A 23,070-nucleotide genomic window follows, 5' to 3' on the forward strand; every position below is an offset into this window, starting at 1 on the left:
CCAGTGGGGGGGAGGAGGGGGGCGTCTGTTTTGCAGGAGGATTTATGACAGAAGAGATTCGATTAGTCGGCTGAGAGGTCGTCTCTCTGCAGATCAAACTGACCTCTCTGCCTTTAGACCTCTGTTGTCACGGATCATTTTCCAGTGTGGTTTAAAAGACATTGTTTTAGAGACGTTGCAGTATGGACACATTTACTGTAAGCGTGAAAGAGAAGTGCAGCGTATTCATTTCTCAGACTGAACTCCTAAAGATAAAGCAGTCAGAAACCAGAGTGTGCAGCACCTTTGTGTATTGTGTGTATTCTGGTAATATGCGGGTTGTGGGGAAATGCTCTCGCTATCAGAAATCTATGTGTAATATACAGAAATGTTACACCTGCCACTGCTTTAATTCTGTATTATTATTATTTGGTTTCTTTGTACCGTGACTGTGACCATTTGTTAAATTTACCATAAAAGTCCATTACTTTTACCCTATTATGTGTCAGCAGATTGGAAAAGTAGGCACCTATCAAAGGCACTGGAGCCGATAGATTTTGTGTGTTCAGTTTGTTTTGGAAATATTGGAGAAAATATGATTTTTGAAAATATTGCATGACAATAAAATAGTTTCAATGTTGAATCACATGACGTCACAGCGTATGCATCATGTTTAAATTGTATCTGACACTTTCCGTCAGCGAGTGTTCATTTCTCTCAACTGTCCAGGTTTGAAATTGAATAAAGTAGTGTTGAATCAGAAAACTGTTGTAACTAAGATGTTCACAAAGGCTCAGACAAAAGACGTGTGTGAGGTTTGAAAACACCTCGATGTCTCTTTCTGGAGGGCAACACAAAACACTTCAACACAACAGTCCCAGTAAACAAAGGCTTCTGTCTTTCTCTGTGTGGAAATCACCTTTCTTATACACTTTGATGATTTCTTTTATCTGGGGGCCGGTCCTGGAGGCCAGGATCTCGATCAGCACTTCGTCGTCAGTCCCGGCGCCCTGGGAGACAAACACAAGAAGTCAATATGTGAAACAAAGAGGAGGTTAAAATAGTCTGGGTCCTAAATGGTTAGGCTTCACGTTGATAGAATATTGTTATTTGAGGTGAATGAGTTTAAAGAATAATGAGAACAAAAAAGGTTCTAGTTTAACGTTTAAGACGATGCGGTTTTGCTCTAAATTTATGAGACTGTGTGTGACACCTAAGAGCCGTACACAAGATGGATAGGAAGATAAATATTATAGCCAACACCACTTCCAAGCTTTTACCGAGAACTGAAAACAATAATTTAACGTGTTCCCATTCGTCCCAACTGTCCAAAGACATTAAGGGGGCGTCATGTCTCCAGAGAGGCTCTTATGATAAATATCCTTAACCCCCGACCTCATATAGAAGTGAAGCAGATTCAGAGAAAGGCAAGAGTGGCCACTTTGAGAAGATGACACCACATGACAGACGATTTTCATCATGGAGCACATGAGCTCTGCTGAGCGTCTGGATCACATGAGGATGACGTTTCAAATCTAACACCATAACGCTCCTGCCGTAGATTTATTTTTGACATAATGCACCGGAAAACACAAGTTTATAACCTATAGTGCCATCAACCACCAGGGGGCGATCCACCTCATTTGGCTTCAGTTTTTGCATCCATCTTGAATAACAGTCTAGACGGAGAGTTTTATAAAGTCTTACGTCGTTCTAAGTCTCTTTCAGGAGCAGATCCTGACACTGGGACCCAGTTTGTGACATGAAAGCAAGCCTGATGCCCCAATGATGATACTTGGGGATTTCAATCATTGCAGCTTAAATAAAACGCTGCCAGGATTTGACCAATATGTGAAGTGCAGCACCAGGAATAATAATATACTGGACAAATGTTATGGGAATATTAAAGATGCATATACTGCCAGAGCCAGACCTCCACTTAAAAACTCAGACCATAACGTAATTCAGCTGCTTCCCACATATCGGTCTGTTTTTAAATCTACCAAACCGGTTACTCAGTCGGTGAAGGTATGGACTAATGATAAATTGGAGGAGCTGAAGGGATGCTTCCTTTGTACGGATTGGGATATCTTTCTCAAGGATACGGACATAGACAGTGCTACAGAAGCAACTACTGATTACATCAATTTTTGCATTGAGTCTGTCATACCCACAAAGACAATTAAACGGTATCCCAACAATAAATCTTATTTTACCCCTGACATTATGGACTGTATTAAAAGGAAAAAAGGCGCTTTCAAGTTGGGGGATAAAGCGGCGGTCCGAGCGGCCCAAAAGGACCTAAATCTGAGGATAACAGCAGCGCGCCATCAACATAAAGAACGGGCAGAGCAAAACTTGGCCGAATGCAATACTAAGAAACTTTGGGACTCAATTAGACATATGACGAACATGGACGCGAAAAAGAAACCTCTGTTTGCTCATAACGAAATGACCAGGGCAAATGAACTGAACAATTTTTATATGCGTTTTAATGTTGATAACAGTGCAGATTGTGCCGATGTTTTAGAATCTGTGATTTGTGATTTAAATGTGGATAGGATTGTAATTGATCTGGAAACAGTCATTAAAACTTTTAAAACTATTCAGATTAAAAAGGCAACAGGTCCAGACGGCCTGTCAGCTTTTATTTTGAAATCTTTTGCCGAGGAACTGTCCCCGGTCTGGGTGAAACTATTCCAGTTTTCCATGGACACTTATACAGTGCCAAGACTATGGAAAAAATCTATTATACTACCCATACCTAAAAAGATCAGTCCCCAGGAGGACAATGATTACCGGCCGGTGGCCATCACCTCAAATGTTTTTAAATCATTAGAGAAGATCATGATAGAGAAGCTTCGAACAGCTGTGCAACCAGCGCTTGATAAATATCAATTTGCCTACACCAAAAACCGCAGCACAAGTGATGCCATAGCGACTGTAATGCATCTTGTTCTGAAGCACCTAGAAAATCCAGCTGGATATGCTAGACTTCTTTTTGTTGATTTTAGTTCCGCTTTTAATCTCATTCAACCACACATTCTTTTGAAGAAATTAGTTCAGCTAAATGTCAATCCTTTCTTAATTCGGTGGTACTATTCTTTTTTATCGAATAGGCCACAGAAGGTTAAGTTTAACTCAGCTTTGTCTGATCTGGCTGTATGCAGCACTGGTGCCCCCCAGGGGTGTGTTAGTTCACCTTTTCTGTACACGTTGTATACCAACGACTGTGTCAGTTCTGAGCCAAATCAATTCACAGTAAAATTTTCTGATGACACTGTCATACTTAGCCTGCTCACCAAACATACTAATTTGAGTGTTCATCAACTTGCGGTTGACAAGTTTGTCAACTGGTGTGATGCCCACTCGCTGCTCATTAATACAACTAAAACTGTTGAGATGTTGTTGGATCCTAGATCAATGGGAGACCAGAGCCCTGTGGCTGTCCATGGCCAGGACATTGTGCAGGTCAAAACATTCAGGTACCTTGGTGTCCATGTTGACAGCGATTTGAGATGGGGCACACAGGTGGCCAATGTTTGTGCCAAAATTCACCAACGTCTCCATTTCCTACGTAGGCTCAGAGTATTTGGAGTTTGCAAAAATATTATGCTAATTTTTTATAGAGCAGCAATTGAGTCAATACTCCGCTATGGTATCACCAGCTGGTTTGGTAACCTATCTGTTAAATCTAGAGCTGAAATCTCAAGCCTTGTCAAAACTGCTGGCAAGATTATGAGAATAACACCCCCCCTAAATCCACAGGACCTTTTTGAGCAGGAGACGATCAGACAGGCAAATGCCATTTTAACAGATAGTTCTCATGTGCTGAATAGTGAATATACTCTCCTGAACTCTGGAAGGAGATATAGGCTTCCCTTGTGCAGGCACAATCGATACAAACATTCCTTTGTGCCTGTATCAACCAAACTTCTCAACAGCAGGAAATGATTGCAATGTTTCTGTATATGTATACGAACATAGGCTATGTGTATATGGAAATGAATGTATTATGAGTCAAACTATGGACATACTGTATGTGAGTGAACGGATTAATGTATGCTTGAGGTTATGTGATGCTGATATGAATGTATATTTATGATTACAGTTAGAGTAGCGGTGTGGAAGCATGTGAATGCGTTCACGTCGGCTTGCTGCATGTGAAGGATTGTCCAGTGGTCTGTTTACTCCACCAGACTTTTAACTTGATGTTCTTTTTGTACTGTATGTGTTTTTATGTATGCAACATGTTCCCTGTCTTCACGACAAATTTCTCCCTGGTGGAGACCAATAAACTAACCTAACCTAATGTTGAATTATAATGAAAATAATCTTTTGTGCTTTGACTTCATTGTTTTGTGTCCTTGCTTTTGTTCTCTGTGTCAACTCAATTAACTTTATCATTTGCGAGCTGCCAAAATCCAACAATAGGCTGTGGCTGTTATACGTCGACATAAAGATACCAGTTTCTCCTTCCAAAATGACATAAGGTCTGGAAATTATAATGTGTGTCGTATGATTACTTTTTGTCACGTGGGAGCAGACGAGCTTCAGACAGACGGAATTATGAGCTTATAAAGTTGTTGTGTTTGCAAAGGACTTCTTATGTAGACATCCAGCAGATATTTGTAACATTGGGTTTAATGTGGAGCCATGATTCAGAAAATTGAAATACCTCTTTACTTAAAGCTCTGGACTTTATCTGTCTGTCATTTAGTGCTGGACAGGCAGTGTAAGGTGGGTTTATCACAGGTTTATCCATCTATTATCAATCCTGATGAGTGATGACTGAATGACTGATGAAAAAATGTTTATGAGAGAACGATAGTCCCCAAAACAAAGCTAAATCCTCTTGATCACCCCCTGGTGGCTGGCTGCAGTACACGTCATAAACCCCGCCTCCTCCGTGTTAGCGAAAAGGTCATGGAACAAACTAAAAACAGAAGGAAGCCCAAAGAGATAAAGTAGAGCAAAGGCAACAGCTTCTTCTTGGATCTCATTTTTATCAAAATTATAAATCTGTCAATCAAATGTTTAAGGAATTGCATCACTAATGGCTCAGTTCCATTTATAATGTGGATGTTAGTATTGAAGCTGCAGGTTTATCGTCGAGGCTCAAACAGATGGCGGCCTTCACACGGGTTTTTCCAGCCATGACAGGTTAAAATGGTCGACTACCAGATGGGCTCCATCGCTCAACTCCCACATCTGTGCAAGAGGAGAGACTAAACTCGATCGTCTGAGGGCTGCTACTCATTTGCAAAACGACACCTGCCGTCTGAAGAGCCTTCCATCTGGTACCTTGATGGCCTTGTGCAGCTGAGAGGCATCATAGGAGACGGGCGGGGTCATCATGGCCACGATCAGATCCTCCAACAGACCCCCGAGCTCCGACTTCAGGTCACTGACCAGGTCCTGCAGTCAAACGGGGACAAATGACAAAGTGGAACAAAATACGAATACTGATTGTGTTTGTACTGAGCTAAACTTTGCATCATTAACATTCTGCGACACCTAAGAAACCATGAGACTGCTGTGTTGCTGAGTCACTTCGGACCTGAGGCCTTTCATTTCATGAGAAATGGACATAACACCATCACATAAGCAAATCGACAGGAACAACGGTCGACAGCTGAATGCAAAGTTGCTCTTTATTTATTCCTGTAGCCTATTTATTTATTTTAAAGACATTTTTATGCCAGAAGAACTTTCAGCTTCCTGTCATATGTCTTTTCACTGACATGTTGAGGATAATCCTGTGAGCAGATAACCTGCAGGGGCAGTGAAATATTTCCTTAAACTAACAACTAATCAAACAGCACAGGCAGCTTCGTCTGAATTGATTTTTGTGTGTAATGGATCACGTATTTAGACGAGTGCCACAGGAAATGCATCGATGAAGAGAGTGATGGAGCATTTCTTTGTTATTGAGGAAGTGTGTGTGTTTGTTTGCGTGTGTGTACTAAACACTCACAGCTCCTCGAGTCCAGCAATCATCTCTTTAGCCGAAAACCATCTTATTCCCACATAAAACACTTTCATTTTTTAACATCTGATAAAAAAGACAGTCAAATAGAGAATGAGAAACAAGGGGATGAGTTTCTCAGACACGGTCACACCGATGGATGTCTAACTTTCTGGCTCCAGCTCTGGTTTCAGCCGTTTCTGCAAATGAGTCGTTTCTCTTGCACTCATTAGATTTTATGACACATAATAAAAAGCGCGCTGCAGAAGTGATAAAAGCAAATTGGGCTCAGTGTGCGGCTCGGGTGTTTTGATAAAACGTGGTGATATTCAGAGATATTCCACTGAATGGTATTAGACTTTCTGATGTGGTTGTTATCTCACAAGCTGCAGCGTCTCTCTGCACTTCAGCTACAGATTATATTTGCCAGAATGCTTTTCAATAAACGTCACAAATAGCAAATTAGGTTGCTGCTTTCGATCCAAAGTTTTTATCATAAATTTCTTCTGTTCGTTCTGAAGCAAATGGAACCTGTGGGTGATGTATTATTAGATAGGAAATTATTAGATTTTAAATATTGATGTGTCAGTGATTAAGTCTTCTGTATAGCTACTCGAGGTTTGAGCTATTAAGCTACTTTATAAAGTTAGTTCAGTTCAGTAATTCCCATTCGGCCCCTCCGAAGGGTCACATGATGAATCAGAGCGGCTGCGAGTTGATAAATGAGAAAGAGAAGAAGAAAAATATTTGTTGTTCTTTTCTTTAACCTTTAAATTGAAAATGTTGTATCATTTTATATCTCTGGGCCTGAAACATTGATTTAAATGAAACCCGCAAGATAAAGAGGAAAAGTTTCTCTTTGAAACAGAAGTCAAAGCTACACTGGGACTTTCTTTTCTTTGGGGTTTTAAACATAATTTACTCCTTTTTTGAGAAATGTTTGCCAAACAATACAAGGCCCAGCCGTCTCAGCTGATTTAGGGATTTTCAAACCTGAGAGTCTGAACAAAGATTAATGTCTTGTTCACATTTCATCTTGTTGTTATGGTTTCACATTGTGACATACACACATCCTGTCGTCATCATCTACGAGTCGGTGTGTGGTCATTTCAGCAGGTGGTGGTATTTCCGTTTGAATGGAGAAGATGAATGAAACCTTATCATTTCCATCATGGTACCAGCATCAGGTGAAGTTCTCCACACCAGTTCGAATGCAAATAAATGTTGTTGTCGTTAAAACACTACGTCATCGGAGGTGAAGACTGCAAACAATCAATGTTTCTTCCTCAACTGTTTAATTCTGTCTCACACCTGCTAGTTTGGTTCAGACTAGAATAACAACTTTGGAAGGTCTCGACCAAACATGGTGTCAAACTTCCCGAAATAAATATATATATGTGGACTTTAATCTCTCAGTTGGAACTAATAGTCTTGGGATTGATCGTCCGAGGGGTTTGGAAAGTGGGAGGTAGTGAGAGCCAGACTAATGGATCATTCAGAGAAAGAGAAGAAGATCATCAGCCTTTAAGAAACAGAAAATTATGAGGAACTAGAAGAGAAACTGATGATCTTTACTGATCTCTGTGTTGTAAGTGATGATCTTATACCAGGTGTCTGTAAGGCTCATGTTGGAGAGTGAAGAGGACTCAGGTGCCGATATGACCAGAAACCATCCATCAGTGTGACGGCTGCTTGTCATCAGCTCTGTGTTTCGGTCTCGGCAGCTCGTCCTTACCTTTCCGCAGGTCTTTTTGAACGCTGCCTTAATTTGCTGGCGTTGATCGTTGCTGCGCGCCGCCAGGAGCATGAGGATGGCGTCTTCGTCCGTACCTGGACCAGAAAGCAAATAACGCTCAAATTCTGCAACAGGTGGGAAACTGCTCCTTGCAGCTTTGGCTTTGGAATCATCACAAAAACCTTCTTTTTGCTCAGAATTCTTTCATTTGTCTCAAATAAAAGGGCCAATGAGGAACTTTTCCTTTCGATAATCCAGCAGGCGATATTCTCCCATGAGAGGAGCTGACCCCTTGAGGCCGGGGATCAGGATTCACAGGGCCGATGATCCCATAATCAATCGTTTCTGAAAGGCACCTGCACCTAAGAACCCCCCCGGCTCAAATAGACAAACAAGAGCAGCAAGGGGGTAAATTTCAAAATGCAATTAACGAGGAAGGCTAATTATGGCGAAAAAAGGCTTTGTTTACCTGAGCTTGCTTGGGACTTCATTATTCTCCTCGCATTGTTTTTTTTAATTACACATAAAATTACCAAGTTGATATTGAATAATAATACTAAAAAAGTCAGAAAGTAGGAGATGGAGATTAAAGGGGGGGGAACGGTGCTGATGGTTGCAGCGGTTACATGAAGCAGGGGAAGCATCAGTCGTAACACGGGTGTAGAACTGGTTTATTCAGTGGTTGTCATCGGACCCATTGGTTCACGTTAATAGCTGCAAAATTATTTTTTGATTGCAGTTTCCAAAATTGAACAACAATAAAAATTAAAAAAAATCAAGCTAAACAGCTTTCTGCCCAAATCAAAAACTGCACGTCACAAGCATGGACTGTATGGTCAAAATATGCTTATATTGTAAAGGTATTTAAAGTATTAATTAATTAACAGAAGTTAAGATTTAGATTGTTTTTTAAGCGTGCTCCCCTACTTGCATGTTAAACTGTACATGTATGCTTGAGTGTAAGATGCCAGTGGGAGCTTGAAACCTAAATTAAAACTTAATGGAAAGTGTGAACAGGAGGAGTAATTACAACCATCAGAAACTGTTAGTGGACACAGGAGCTTCCTTTTAAGATCGACTTGAAACATGTGAATGTGAATAGAAAGCTGAGTTGCTGCAGGTACTGGACAGAAAATCACAAATGTGGATTTGTTTTTCTGTGGTTTTTGCTGAAGCCTTCTGCATCAGGACCCTGAGGTGAAATGGATGGATTCTTGTGATGCTGGCTGACTGAACATGGTGACTGACAACCACAGTGTAATTAAAATCTTTTTGGAATTAATAACTATGTAAAATGATAGCAGATTGAAAACGTGGATGAAATTTAAGTTGGAGTAATTAGTCTGGGTTGGAGACATAAACCCGAAACACATATTTTTAACTCCCCTTTAAATAGGGTTTCCTTTGTTTTGCATCACTTCAGATACTGTCAGAAATGTCACAAGTTTATTTAACAATTAAACCCGTTTCAGCTTGTTCTCTGCTGCTGGCATCACATTAGAGAAGGTTTCTTTATGTTTGTGTTTGCTTGTGTCCCAGTAAGTGCTCATTACTGTGCTTTCTGCCAAACATTTAGTGGAAATAACTGTCTCATAAGTTTGGGAGTTTTAATATAAAGTCTGACTTTACAACCTCAGTTCTCCTCTAATTGGACCAAACACACGAGAAAGGACAATTACTCCCCATATTCCAGAGGATGTCACTCGTTATGAGAGACACAGGCCTGAGTTTTCAGTTTTACTGTTGGTTCAGATGAAGCAAACCAATCTGCACAGTAAACATATTATATTTTATACATAATGACACATTATGTCCCCTGTAGATACAGCGATGATGTTGTTGAGGGACCGAATAACAAACTACTCCCACAATTTAAGATGATAAATTAAAACGATTCCTCCAGAAGGTGAAACGATTTCTAGCATCTCTCAGCCACCTGCTCTCAAAACAGAGTCACATCCACGAGAACTAAAGCGCTCCACTGTGCACAGGGTTTAGGTTTTGGAAATATACGAAACCCTCTCTAGTGAAATATTGTGTTATAAAGCACATTAGAGTGGGAAAAGTAAACTGACCCACTCCCTTCATCGCTCTGCGGAGGAAGTCAGCGTCGCTTTGGGCGTTGAAGTTGGCGAACGGCCGTACGCTGCCTCTGTGCTCCTGTGGGAAGATAAACAATCGACATATCAATAATAATACCACGTTAGGTTGTGTTTTATATACAATTCTTGTATATGGGTGTTTATATCACAAGAATTAGGTTTCACATGTTGGCTGGCTTATATATTAGTCAATATAACATAATATTATACACTTTTGTTGTACGTTTGATTAAATATTGTATAATTTAATCTCTAAACCTCAAAAATGTATTTTAAAAGTGTTTCAAATGTTCTCTTCAATACAGGAGTCATAGCTACACTTTGAATATATTGTGTATATATATGAAGTAAGTTAATTATCACATACTTCATATATTGGTGCTTATATTACATTAGCTTATATTATATGTTAATATTGAAATGAATATCCCATTCATGTCTTTCACTGTTCATTATTTGCATGTTACTTCTCAGTTTAAAAGCAGTAAACCAGGCCCAGTTTAATAATTAAAATTTATTTTCAATTTGTTGTTCCATTTCAAGCTATTCTGAGCACTAATAAGAACCAAACTTCAGTTTTTAAAGCCGAAATTGTTTTGCTGTCTGGGGCATAAAAGATTAAAGACACTGAAAATCATCTGTCGCTTCTCTGTAGAATATTTGCTGAGGGCCATTGAAATCCACCTGGGTTTGAAATGTCGCCCCTCTAGACTCTGAGGTGAGGACGTGTTACACAGAGTCTGGCTCCGGCTTCTTGTGATGCAGATAATTTAAAAAAAATGCCTCAGTAGTTGTTGCGCTGATTGTTCTCCAGGGAAAATTTCATTTGAAGCAAAAGCAATAAAACATCTGCCTCAAAGCTGCAACCTTGTTTCAGACTCCACGCAGGTGGGAGAAGTGAAAGAATATTGTCTCTCCTGCCTCCCTCAAAGATTCTGTCTATTACTCCTTTTGTTGGTCATTTGTTTTCAGATTGATTCTGTGTGTGTGTGTGTGTGTGTGTGTGTGTTAAGATGTATTCAAGAGAACATCCTCTTCCTGCAGAGCGAGGATGTTTACCTTGAAGTGTCACAGCCTCGATCCTGTACGCATGCATCATAAAAACCTCAATTTGACATCATCGTTTCTCTTCAGAGGCAAACGCGACAGTTGTTTCTGCAGTGAAATCAATCAGTGGATATTTTTAAACCCCTTCATTCACCACTCGGATGTGAATCATTAAGTTGAGCTTCAGTTCTTTCATAACGACATTTTGCATCCAACACAAAATGAAGTCACGATGTTTATTATTCTGGTTCTATGCAGTTGGTCCGTCACTTTCATCCAAAACAAAATATCTTTGCAATAACTGGATGGATTCAAATCATATACAGACATTCATGGTCCCCAGAGGATGAATCTCAGTGAATCTGATGCACTTCTGCAATGAGCCAATAATATAATAATATGTGTATTATTGTAAAGTATGACTCTGATACTGTAATGCATTTATCCATATAGGAAACTGCTGATTAAGGTCACTGTCTCATGAGTCTATCATCACAGAAATTCTAGTGTTGCTGTAAACATGCTGCTATTTGCAGAACAATGTAATCAATGGATCATAAAAACATATTTTTGGAGATGCAACATTTTCAGCAGCATTGAAATGGTCAAAACTCGTAACATAGATTTTTCCTGATGGTCGGGATTATGTTCTTTCTATTTACTATCACCAATCAACAAATATGAGATGGGTCTACTGAGAAGAACAGTGTCAGTGCTCCGGCTATTAATTCAGAATAGTTTATAGACATGTGTGTTTTTTATTGTTATTATGGATCTTAAAATGCTGTTGTTGTTGGTTTTGTCTTATTCTTGGTGCATGAGTCAGTCGGGACCCACTCTGACCTGCACTAACCTGAATGAAACAACAGGCAGTCAAAGGGCCATCAGGGAGCTTAGTCTTCTAATCATGCTTAAATGAAATTGTAACCCGGTTGGGACACAATAGATTCTTGCACCTGTAGTCTCTGTGCACAGGGTAATTCAATACGACACAAATTAGACCCACGTCCTCAACTGAAGCCGAGCTCCTGCCATCGCTTTGCTCCTTGAATTAACTTCTCCTCATCAGACAGTCGGAGGTCTCTCAATAAGCCTCAGAGGATAGAATCAAATCAAGGATATCAAATGGAGCCTTCTCCTTCTCTTCTCCTGCCTCGGTGAGCGTACTGCACGGCTCATGTGTTTTAATGGAGAGTGCAACTTCCCACAAACTCCTTTCTCTGAATAAACGATCATCCAGGAGTCAAGGGTACTGAGTTTTTTACTGCAGACTCAGAGGAGGATTCACCGAAAAAGCAGAATTCGGTGTGATGACAATTCAATTACACTAATGGGAAATAAAGGTTTCGGGTTGTGTGCTTCTGCTGACAGCTTTTTTCTAATGTGCGTTGTTTCAGTCTGATCAGGCAGAGCACTGGGGCTTGAAGAGCCAGTGACCTGTCACACACTCCATTACACAAACACACCACGTAGGGTAGAGCTGTGGCTCTGGCTGAAAACACATTTGTCATCATTTCAAACACAACATAACTCTCATTTTTTAAATATGACAGAACAGTGGAGAGAAAAATAAAAGGACTCACCATCCTGTTTGCTGGTGGAAGACAAGCGTCGTCAACTGAAATAGATTAAAAACAGATTCTATTAGAAAATTCCACTGGAGTTAATGATTTTAAAAAACAGAACAGCTCATGTTTTTGTTCTTACCACCAGGTGTGTGTGTGTGTGTTCCTTCTCTCCCCAGGTGAGTCCTCTAACTCTAACTCCTTCTGACAGCAGTGTGGCCGGGGAGGAGCTGACACACAGCAACACACTTCCTCATCAGCAGTGTTTTCTTTCACCTCCTGTCAGTCAAACCGGAGATAGGGACTCCCTGTATCCAGTTGCATGTAGGTCACCCTCAGAAACCTGAGGGGGGTTAAATGTGGAGGTGTCACCAAGGTGTTGTTTTTAAAGATGTTTTTACAGTTAAAATGTGTTAATAGCAATTATCCCCAAAATAAACATTGATATTACAAATTATCATCTTCAATAAAAACTGTACCGATGGAATGTATAACTCATGGAGACACGCAGTTCACATTTTCTTATCTGTGGTGTATAACTACAAAACAACATGTTAATTTCCTAATGCTTATTATAATATATTTTGTATATTACATTTAAAATCATTTTTTGAGTTGTGGAATAAGTATTTTGATATTTTAATAACACACCAATAAAGCTCAGTATTAACACCAGACAATGCTGTAAATAGTATTCACATATATTTCAGTACTAATTCATTTGTGCCTAACTATGTATTTGTTGTTGTTATAAACTGTTGGTTGGTTTAGAATAAAGTATTAAGGGGTTAAAATGTAGGCTGCAGTGTAATAATATAATCATAAAATATTTTTAAAGCTCAAATATCATATTTTACTTATAAAGTGTTAAATACATAAAATATTTAACTGCAAGTAGCTTTAGAAAATGTTCTATATGTTAATTTTGAGCTTCATCATCATCAATGTCTTGATCAAAATCAGATCATAGTTCAACATTGTGATCGTAGTGAATCATCGTGTTGACTTCATGTAAAGTGTAATTCTTAATGAGGTGTCTGTCCCTCTTTGCTCGTTGTGTTTTCCGAGGTGTCGTAGAAACGTGTGTTAAGACAAACAGGAGGCGAACAGGAGCCGTGATGTGCAGCTCACATATCATCAGTGCCGTCTCTCATCACTGCAAACCTTAATTAAAGTGAGGACTTGTGAGAGGAGGGGGGGGGGGCGGGGAGGGGAGTGTGAACACTGAGGGGATCTGCTTACGGATGCTCGCTTACGGATTCATCTGCAGTTGACGGCTGGTGGAGCCAATTTCCTTTAATCAACAAGTAGGAGCAGCTGATAAACTCGTTAGATTAAACTGAGAAGTTTACCCACATGGGTGAGAAGCTTGTTAGTTCATCAGCATCGAGCCTGACCTTGTTTAATGAACCATGTAATGGTTTGGATTTTCAATATCATGAACCTATCTCTACTCAAACTGGATTTTCTTATTTCTCTATGTTACTGCTTCTTTGAATACTAATATGTTCAGTTCCTTCCACATAGGGTACTTGATATGACATATGTGTGGAGGTTCCTGGTTCAAATCCTGGCTGGGGTCTTTCTGTATGCAGTTTACATTATAGTATTAACTTGGGTTTGCTCCAGCTTCTCTGACTTCCTCCTTTCGGGGGGGGGGGGGGGTCCCTCTCTCAGCTCTGGGCCCCAGGTAATGGAATACTTGAATACTAGAGATGATGCAGTGTGCGATTTCAGAACCCTTAAGATATTCAGTTCATGGAAAATTTGCTTTTGCTGCTTTATAAATTAATAGAACAGTGAAAGTGAATAATGAGGAATAAATATTTAGTTTCAGGTTGAAGTTTGTTCAGTTGTCAAAAGCAACGGTATCAAGAGTTTATAGGTTATAAAGGCAAAGTCTGCCAGCCTGCAAACTGCTGACTGTTAGATTCACTTCCTGCTTTCAACCAGCAGTTGTCAGTTTCAAAACTGGATCTGGGTGAAATTTTCATTCATGAGCAGAGCGTCGAGGGACCTCCTGGTATTCGAAGCTGTAGACAGCTCGATTTGTCAGGTGCTGACTGACAGAAAATAAACTCTATCATTTATCACAGGTGGATCCCCGGCCACCGCCGATCGGCTCCGTGAGCTTCCTCTCCACCGACGGTTGAGACACAATATTTAGCATGAATAACAAGTGGATAAAGGTCCATGACTCTGATGCATGTAGTCGACACATGTAGCTTCAGACTGATGACAAGGAACTTTGATGGTCCCACTGCATGCTAATGCAACTTCAAGATTCTACACAGCTGATATTGGCCAGCAGAGTTTCATTTTATAACATATCGTTTGTATGATGCTCACATTACCAGCAAAAAATACAAGGAACTGAAGTGTGTTTCAGTCCAAAGGTCACACAATTCAAAAGACCTCATCTTAACACTTACGTACAGTGTCGCAAGATGTTCTGTAATTATCGTACCAATACGATAATTCGTACTTATCGTACGTATACGCTAATTACAGTACACAGTACGATAAATAACGCATTTTATGACACTTAGTATTATCAGTAGTAATCTGGATAGTAAAATATGGATCACGTGATGTTGAACATGATGATCAAACTCAACACAAGTCCTTCCTGTCTCATGTTTCAAAATAAGAGCCTTGTGCACAGCTTTGAAACGTCGGTATTGAGCATCTCATCCCTACTCTGATCACTTATGAATAAATGTTCTCTTAAAATACGATAATTTTAATCTGGCAACGCTTCATATTCCGCTGAAGCCATGATTGTGTTATCCCAACACAATCGTTGCGAAGGCTACATATGAAGTCTGTGGTTTGTTAGCTTAGCTTTGCAGAGACTGGAAAGTGGGATAAACAGTTAACTTGTCTCAGTCCACAGGTCACAAAATGTTCAAAGACCTTGTTTTAATATTTCTGTTTTTAGCATTGATGAGCAAAATAAATATTATGTTTCAGTAAACAAACGTTAAAGGTCCTGCTAGTTTCTTTCCTTCGGCCACAGCCCTGCTACCTGTTTGCTCATGTTTTCTGTTTTTATGCTGCCAGGTTCTTAATGAATGCAGAGAGTCTATTATCAATCTTTTCATCTAGCTCCTATCTGAAAACAACAGAAAGTATCAAATGCAAAATGGTGGAGACTGTTGTTTGAATAAGAGCAAAAGGTTTCGTCCCTGCAGAGACATTTCAGTGATGATGGCCTTTAATAAAGAGTGTGAGCACTGTAAACATGGAGGCATCAAGGAGGCCAGAAGGACTCATAAGGAAATCGACTGTCGAGGTCTAATTAACACTCTCCCCTCGGGGCTCAGAGGCGATTGATCCCTTTCACACAGCCCGGCCTCCTGTGACTTATGACTGAAGATGAATAAAACTAAATGACATCACGAGTTAGATTTACCAAGTCACACGAAACAAAACGTGTCCCCAGGTTCAACTAAATAATACCATTTTGAATCCTGTGGGAACGTGTGGTTGATTTTAGCCTTTTTCGCCTCAAGGGCCTAATTTATATTGTCCCCTGACGTGCACGCGGGAGTTTAAAGCAAGTGGATTCACAGGTTCTTTCATATTGTTTTCATCAGCGGCATATCCTCAACATCCCTCCTGCCGATTCTCCGATGAGATGAGACGAGTGCAAATTGCCCTCCTGAATGTGTTGCTTTAATCAGCATGAATCGAGATGCAGATTTAATCTTGGCTTCGGCAATTCACACAGTTTAGCTCGGCTGAGCAAATTCACACAGGAGATGAGAAGAAATAGCTGTTGCATACAAGAATGACGTTTTTTTAATTACTCAAGGGAACAAAGAGAAGACTCCCTGTTTCATACTTGCAAGAAAACACCAGAGGAACTTAAAAAGCTGTTAAAAGAACAGACGATAGTTTCTATAAATAAGAACCATGAGTTTTTATTATTTTGTGAGGGGATATAAGCACTTCTGTGCATAACAAAACATTTTTCAAATACATTTTCTCACACGATTCTGCAAAGGCACATTCAAGCACTCCATCAAGCCTCAGTCCTGGCAGTGTTTGTGCCATTTTTTTCCAATTTCTCACAGCACGTGCTGAAGCCTCTGTTCAACGCCAGGCTTCCTGAAAGAGCGCACAGGCTGCATCATGGATTTTGCCACCGAGTGACTGAGCTGCTTGAGGAGCATCCAGAGAAGAAGCATCATGAGAAGCAGGAGTCCAAGGAGCATCCCCACATACAAGCTCAGGTTCCAGCCCCAGCCAAGTGCCAGGGGCAGCGAGGTGGAAGCCACCAGAAATTTTCTCGGGGCAGGCATGGGGTCCGGCAGCAACCCACCCTCCCCTGCCACTTCCAGAAACGCTCTCCTCTCCCACTTGGATCTTCTCAGGGGTTAGAAAGCTGCTGTGCTGTAGCAACAGGAGCCATTCTTTAAGCAGGTATCCAACTGGTTTAGTTATGGTATAGAAATCCCATCTGCTTCCTTGGTTTAATCCTCCAGTTGGTCCCAGGTGTGTGCAGGCAGTGATACAGCAGACCTGCTGAGTGTGTGCACGGTCCTGAAGCTGTGCAGCATCCTCCACAGATGAAATGGAGGAAATCTCAGCGCAGCCGGGCTCTGCCTCCTTCTCCTGTCACACTCCTCGAACAGAGCCAGCCTCCCAATTTATCATGAGAGTGGGGGGAGAGGCAGAGTGATGCCTACCACGCCATTGGCTGCTCTTAGTGCACTTTAACAGGGATAAATCAAGTCACTGATGAACAGAGAACATTGATTCTATTGGCATTTAGTGATGTGATCAATGTACAGGCTACAAAAAAGGCAACACTTTTGCCCTGAATATTTAAACTCAGACATTTGGATATTCAAATCAAAGTTCATTTATTTGTGTTCTTTATCGGGCTTTATTTCCCTGAGCCATAAGCACAAAGTAATGCAAAACAATAAATCATACAGATTCAGTTTTAAACTGTTCAGCTAAATTTCAGACTGTTACAGGGTTTATGCTAGTTGAAATTGTTTTTCCAATTTTGTTATCCAGGATAAACTTAAACCTGCAATAAAGCCCAATAGGGTTATACTCATACAGAATCTAAAATGATAAAACAGCTCAAATTGTTATCTACATGAAGGTAGGACTTACTGCAGGATTGTTTTCAATATGCCAACTGAGTGTTCTTCAGTTTATTAGATCTTCTCAGGTTAAGAAATAAACCAAAGCACAAAAATATAGGTTTCTTCCAATAACGACCCATAATGCATCTAAAGACTCAGTGTTGTCAAAGCTGATAGTTGCCTTTTCTATTCATGTTGGGTATGTGTAACCATTTAGAAGTTGAATTTTTTGTTGACATGAGTCTTTTGCTTTATAAAACATCAGTTTTTTAAGTCTGCATGAACAAGAAATCTACTAGGACCAAATCCGGTCCTCTGCTGCCCCCTTGAGTCCAATGTGACCATAAAGATGCCGACATGAAGTCTTGCTTTAAATGACATTTTATTTACAAGAGCCATAGTTTACAGTGCAGATGATAACTTGAGAAGCTTTTAACTTCCCAGACACCAATTGAATGAGACAGCTGACTCCATCATGACAGACAAAATATACTTTAATCTGCATCATACGAGGCCAAACACTTATGTTACACCACTTGAAAAAAAGAGGCTATAGCTCGTGTGGAGCCAACCTTGGATAAATGCCTTTTTTTTTAAAGTGTAACCAGCAACAATAACTTAACCATTAAAAGTGAAAGTTGCTGGGTTTGAGTACATTTAGACATCTGGTGGCACAGAGATGCTGCAGATAAAAGCATCAAGTGGTGGGTCACGACCTTTACTACATTTTGTCTGTGATTTAAAAAGTCAACATTAAAACTGCTTGATCAACCGACACAACTTGGCACGAGCGTCAGACTTTATATAAAAATATCAGTAAAAACTCTAAACATCCAGCACGACTCCAAGAAGAGCAGGGCGGATTATTCAACTGGGTTACATCAGAAAAAAATTAATTTAAAAAAAAAAGGACTGACAGGGGGTAAAAGGCTACATGGACACAGGAAGAGGTCAGTTCAGCTGCAACTTCGCTGGAGGTTCGATGCCAGAAACACCAAGGTACCTGGAAATAAAGAAAAGACAGGTTATTAGGGCATTTATACAACACAATAAATTCAGTCAACGCAAATGATGCCACTTTTCTAGATACTTACTTTGGGGTCTTGTACTTCTCCTGGACAGACTGCTGGGCGTGCTGAGCTGCAGCGATGTACGTTTGGTGCAGATCTTCGACACAGGGCATCAGATCCTCCAGGGAGTAGCCGGACATCTCAGTCAGACACTTGGGCTGAGGAAGAGACGACGGGGTTAATTAACACGTTTGTATAACAGAAGCCAATTAGTTCCTGTGACGAGAAACTGGTAACAGCCTTAAACAGAAGCTTTCACAAATGAGTACATCCATCCTGAGAGATCTGATAACAATCACACCTGGGATTAAAATGCACCTTAATGAGTCTCCAGGGACCACATGTGATTGGGCACTATATGCAAATTAACACTGATGCCCTTTGTCTTAATTAAGACCAAACTATGTTTTGAGTTTATAGATGTCTGGAACAACAAGTGAGGAGAGTCTGAATGGATCTCATGCAGCTGGGAAGATAGATTTTACCAATTTAAGGAAATTTATATTGTGGTGGTTAGACAAATCAATGAAGGGAAAAATATGTCCCAGTCATAGTGAAACTGCAGCAGGTCAGAGGACGTCAGCTGAGCAGGAAGTCATTCCTATGTGGAATTTGAACCTGTTAACCTTTGACACTACTCACCCATGAGCCACCAGTCAGTGCGTGGTTGGCCAGGGTGAAGGCTGCAGCAGCCGTGTGGGATGGCAAGTACTTTAGGAAGGGATCCGAGTCGATCAGACTGAGTTCTCCGAGGTACTGAGGGGGAGAAAGACACAGGAGTTTGAAAATTTGGTTAAGAGCATGGTTAGGGATTTATCTGACAAAGCCAAAGGGATAGACATGATGCATGCTCACCATTGCCATGCTCTCCACCTGTTTGCTAACAGACTGGTGCTGGAAGTACGTGGTGAGAAACTGGTTGATCGTTGGTGCTGCCAGATCAAAGGAGAGCACTTTAAGCACCAGATGCTCCATTCTCAACACTTGCTTCTTGGTGTAGGTGTCATCTGTGATGTAAACGAACTCCGCCACCTCAGGGGGGTAGATCTCCTCAAATTTACTGCATGGGGAGATTTAAATAGGTCACATTACAAAGACACTTCCACTTAGATTGTTTACATTGAAAATGCTGAATAAAGTTTAGATTTGAGAGACACGTACGAAGCAAGCAGCATAGCAGCGGTGCCGACCAGCTGGAGCTTCCCCCTCAGGACAGACATGGAAGAGAGGAAGCGGTCGATGTAGTTTACGGCCAAATATAGTGTCTCGTTCTGCAGCTTGTACTCTTCTCCAACCTCGACCAGCCAGTCGACCAGGATGGCCCTCATGCTGGTAGTGATGTCCGGCTGCTTTTTCATGTAGCCTGCTTTAGGCCTGGATTTTATCTATTGGGGACATACAAAACATTTAATGGCAAACTTGACACAATTTTACTCGTACTGAGCGGTAGGCAGCAAGGTTTTTAGTAGAGTGAAAACAAGGGAGCGTTTGAAATCTCACCTCAACCTCCCTCAGGTACGTGTGGATTTCAGGAGCATATTCGTGGACGTCATTTACATTAGAATGCTTCTCCTCCCCCTCAACCACAGACATGTCCATGGGAGAGTCTATTCAGAGTTTTACATTTAGTGCACATTCAAAATCATGACCTGACATCAGTTCATACAAATAACATTTTATGCAAAACAGAAATTTAAGAGATTATACAACGCACCGAAGCTGACATCCATTGCCGATGGAATGTCGATGGTGGCGAGCGGCTGCCGGAGCCGTCCCACCGCATTGTCGACGATGAGCGCAGACTCCTCAGCGACGGACTTAGTTTTGACAGCTTCGACCACCGGCTGTGGCTTTTTGACGAAGGCGCCATCGGGCTCATCAACATGGACCTGGAAGGACGGCTGCTTGGCGGCGGGCTTCTCAAAACAGCTTTTGCTGAAATCTTCTTTACAGGACAACTGCTGTGATGAATCCTGGAGGAATTTAACGAGTTTTGGGATTGAGGGATGAGGGATTTCTTAGCAGGTTACAAAACAAGTGAAAAATGTGCAGAAACTACACAATAGATTTAAAGACACGCTGCAGGTTTTGTATGAAGAAATCTCACAATTTTACAGGGATCAATTCAAAGTGAATGTTGTCCCATGTTGCAGAACTTTGTAAAATGTAGGTTAAACTATTTAAATTACCGATATGAGCCTGCAGTTGTAATACAAGTGTCAGATTTGGACACAAGCTTAATGTGATCTTTGTGTGAAGGACAATAAATAAATGTGCATTATACAATTTGGCATGTTTTAATCTTAGCAGTGGATTAACGGGGGAAATAATGTGCTGCAGCGTTATTTAAATACACGTTCATTGTTGCCTTCACAAAGGCGGGATACACACACACTAATGCAGCAACAAAAAGTAAACGGTGCACAATAAGTGACATTAAAATGGCGGACAACCTGTTTCCCAGTGGCTCAATGGAAGCTGAATTTAAATCTGCACATTACTGGGAATGAGAGGATGCATGTGAATGGCAGTGGATCCCCAGTGTCTAGAATCAACTGGTTTCCTGATAACTGGGAGGTGTTGGCCTCAATAAACCCCACAATGGCACCTTATCACCCGGGTAATCATTAGCCAACACTAGCTAGCCGAGCCACCTAGCATCCTGCTCCTCACCTGCTTTGTGCCGCGCTGGTTCTGGGCTTTGCTCCGCTGGTTGTTCTGCAGGGCTCCCAGTACGGTCCTGCTGGGAGCCTGCTTCGGGGCCTGGTTCTCCTGGTTCTCCATGGTGGTGCCGGCTCGGCTCTTCATCGGGCCCCGGAGCCGTGACAGCATGTTCTCCTGGTTGTGATGCTCGCTAGCTGCTCCCCTGTTAGCCCCGGACATGACTGCTCGGAGGGCGGGTTGGATCCACGAAGCTTCCCGCTGCTGCTGCCTCGGAGCTTCTTTAAACTCCCCGGTGGAAAAATAAAAAATACACAAAAAGCGACTTGCAAAGGGATCTGCACTGGAGCTCGAAATGGAAGCTAGCTGTTAGCTCGTTGCAGCAACGTTCACGGAACAACACGATGCAGTTGAGATGGCAACGGTGCAAGGGAGAAACGCGGGGGAAACCAGTACAAACCAGCACAACCAGCGGGTCCGGATCTGCAGTGCGGTGGGGAAGTCAAGTGTCGTTAAGGCGCCATACTGGTCCCAGTTCCTCGAAGTGACCAGCGACCTGCAGGAGGGAGCGAAGCGAACAGCTGAGCTCGGTCCATTCACACCCTGACCAGCTTTCTCCCAGTTCAAGTAGCCCGCGAGGATTGAAACGGACCAATCAGAGGCCGCGCCGGTAGTGACGTGCGGGAGTGTACGGGAGCCGGAAGAGGGACAATCCGCGTGATTAGACAATTCAAAACAGGTTCGAGGGAAAAATGTCGCACAGGGAGAAAGAAGTCAACAGCAAAACAAATTTAAAATAAATCATTCAACAGCTCAATGGAAGAGGAAGTGATCGAGTTTAGATGGAAATAACAATATTACTGTTAAAGTATGAACATCAATATATAGGGTAATATCAGAATCAGAATCAGAAGTATTTTATTGCCAAGTACGTTCACACATACAAGGAATTTGCTCTGGTAATTGGTGCAAACAATGAACATATAAACATAAAAACGCAATAAATACAACTTGCATAGGAGAGCAATAAAAAATGGGAAACCAGTATATATTTACTCACTGTTTACTTCTTATTTACTCACTTTTTACCAATATTTATACAAAGTAACATTTATTTTGAGATAAACATTTCTGAATAAAAACATATAAAAAATATAAAAAGTGAAGTAAAAAGGGAAATGCTAAATGCAAAACAGTTAACAGTGTCCTAATACAATATGCAATGTAATGCAGTATGATATAATATGATATGATATAATGTGTTAATTTAACACATCCTAGAGGTGTGGGGGTGGAATAAAAGACCGAGTCAGGTGGGGGTCCCGGGCCTTGTTGATAAGTATATAATAATAATAGTAATACTAATACATTATTATTAATAATACAAATAATAATACGCTTTATTTATATAGTATCTTTTAAGCGTTTAAAAGTAAATATAAGACACATGATGATTTTACAACTATATGTGGATTTGACTTAAAATACACTAACATGTGTCCAATGTCGTCTAATTGCAGGAAACTCCTCAGCTCGGATTTATTTAAGGTTTTATAACTTTATGAGAGTGAAACTGTACAGAGTAAGATAAGAAATTATACCAGACAATGGTTACATAGACAGTATTTATCAATAGGATAAATTCAATGTTTGGTTGTTCTCATAATTTTAGTCACAAGAGAAATATTGATTACCGCCACTCATGGTTATATTTTTCAGATCCATTACTTCCTTTATTATTCCTCTGCTAAAAGTAACAACTGCACAACCCAATTCCACTGTATTACAAATTGATGTTCTGTATAAAAAGTGTGATGTAAAGATACAAAAGTATGATC

General features: G+C 40.8%; 2 protein-coding genes across 2 annotated transcripts in view; both read right to left on the reverse strand.

The window, feature by feature from the left end:
* The window catches only part of anxa5a (annexin A5a), a 22,550-nt gene extending 5,847 nt beyond the window's left edge, over positions 1–16,703 (reverse strand). The window contains exons 1-5 of the mRNA XM_061079211.1: positions 16,479–16,703; positions 9,758–9,842; positions 7,683–7,777; positions 5,284–5,397; positions 899–989 (exon numbers count right to left, since the gene is read on the reverse strand). Of these exons, the coding sequence (XP_060935194.1) occupies positions 899–989; positions 5,284–5,397; positions 7,683–7,777; positions 9,758–9,842; positions 16,479–16,703 (610 nt within the window). The remainder of the gene's footprint in view (positions 1–898; positions 990–5,283; positions 5,398–7,682; positions 7,778–9,757; positions 9,843–16,478) is intronic.
* A 1,198-nt stretch (positions 16,704–17,901) lies between these two features.
* Positions 17,902–21,545, reverse strand: ccna2 (cyclin A2). Its single transcript, XM_061079923.1, has 8 exons — positions 21,245–21,545; positions 20,286–20,544; positions 20,072–20,178; positions 19,733–19,956; positions 19,427–19,631; positions 19,214–19,327; positions 18,596–18,729; positions 17,902–18,504 (listed from the first exon to the last, which is right to left on the reverse strand). The coding sequence occupies exons 1-8, from the start codon at positions 21,452–21,454 to the stop codon at positions 18,453–18,455; spliced, it is 1,305 nt and encodes a 434-aa protein (XP_060935906.1). The 5' UTR covers positions 21,455–21,545; the 3' UTR covers positions 17,902–18,452.
* Positions 21,546–23,070: the final 1,525 nt, after the last annotated feature.

The sequence above is a fragment of the Limanda limanda genome, chromosome 10, assembly GCF_963576545.1.
Source record: "Limanda limanda chromosome 10, fLimLim1.1, whole genome shotgun sequence".
Lineage (NCBI taxonomy): Eukaryota > Metazoa > Chordata > Actinopteri > Pleuronectiformes > Pleuronectidae > Limanda > Limanda limanda.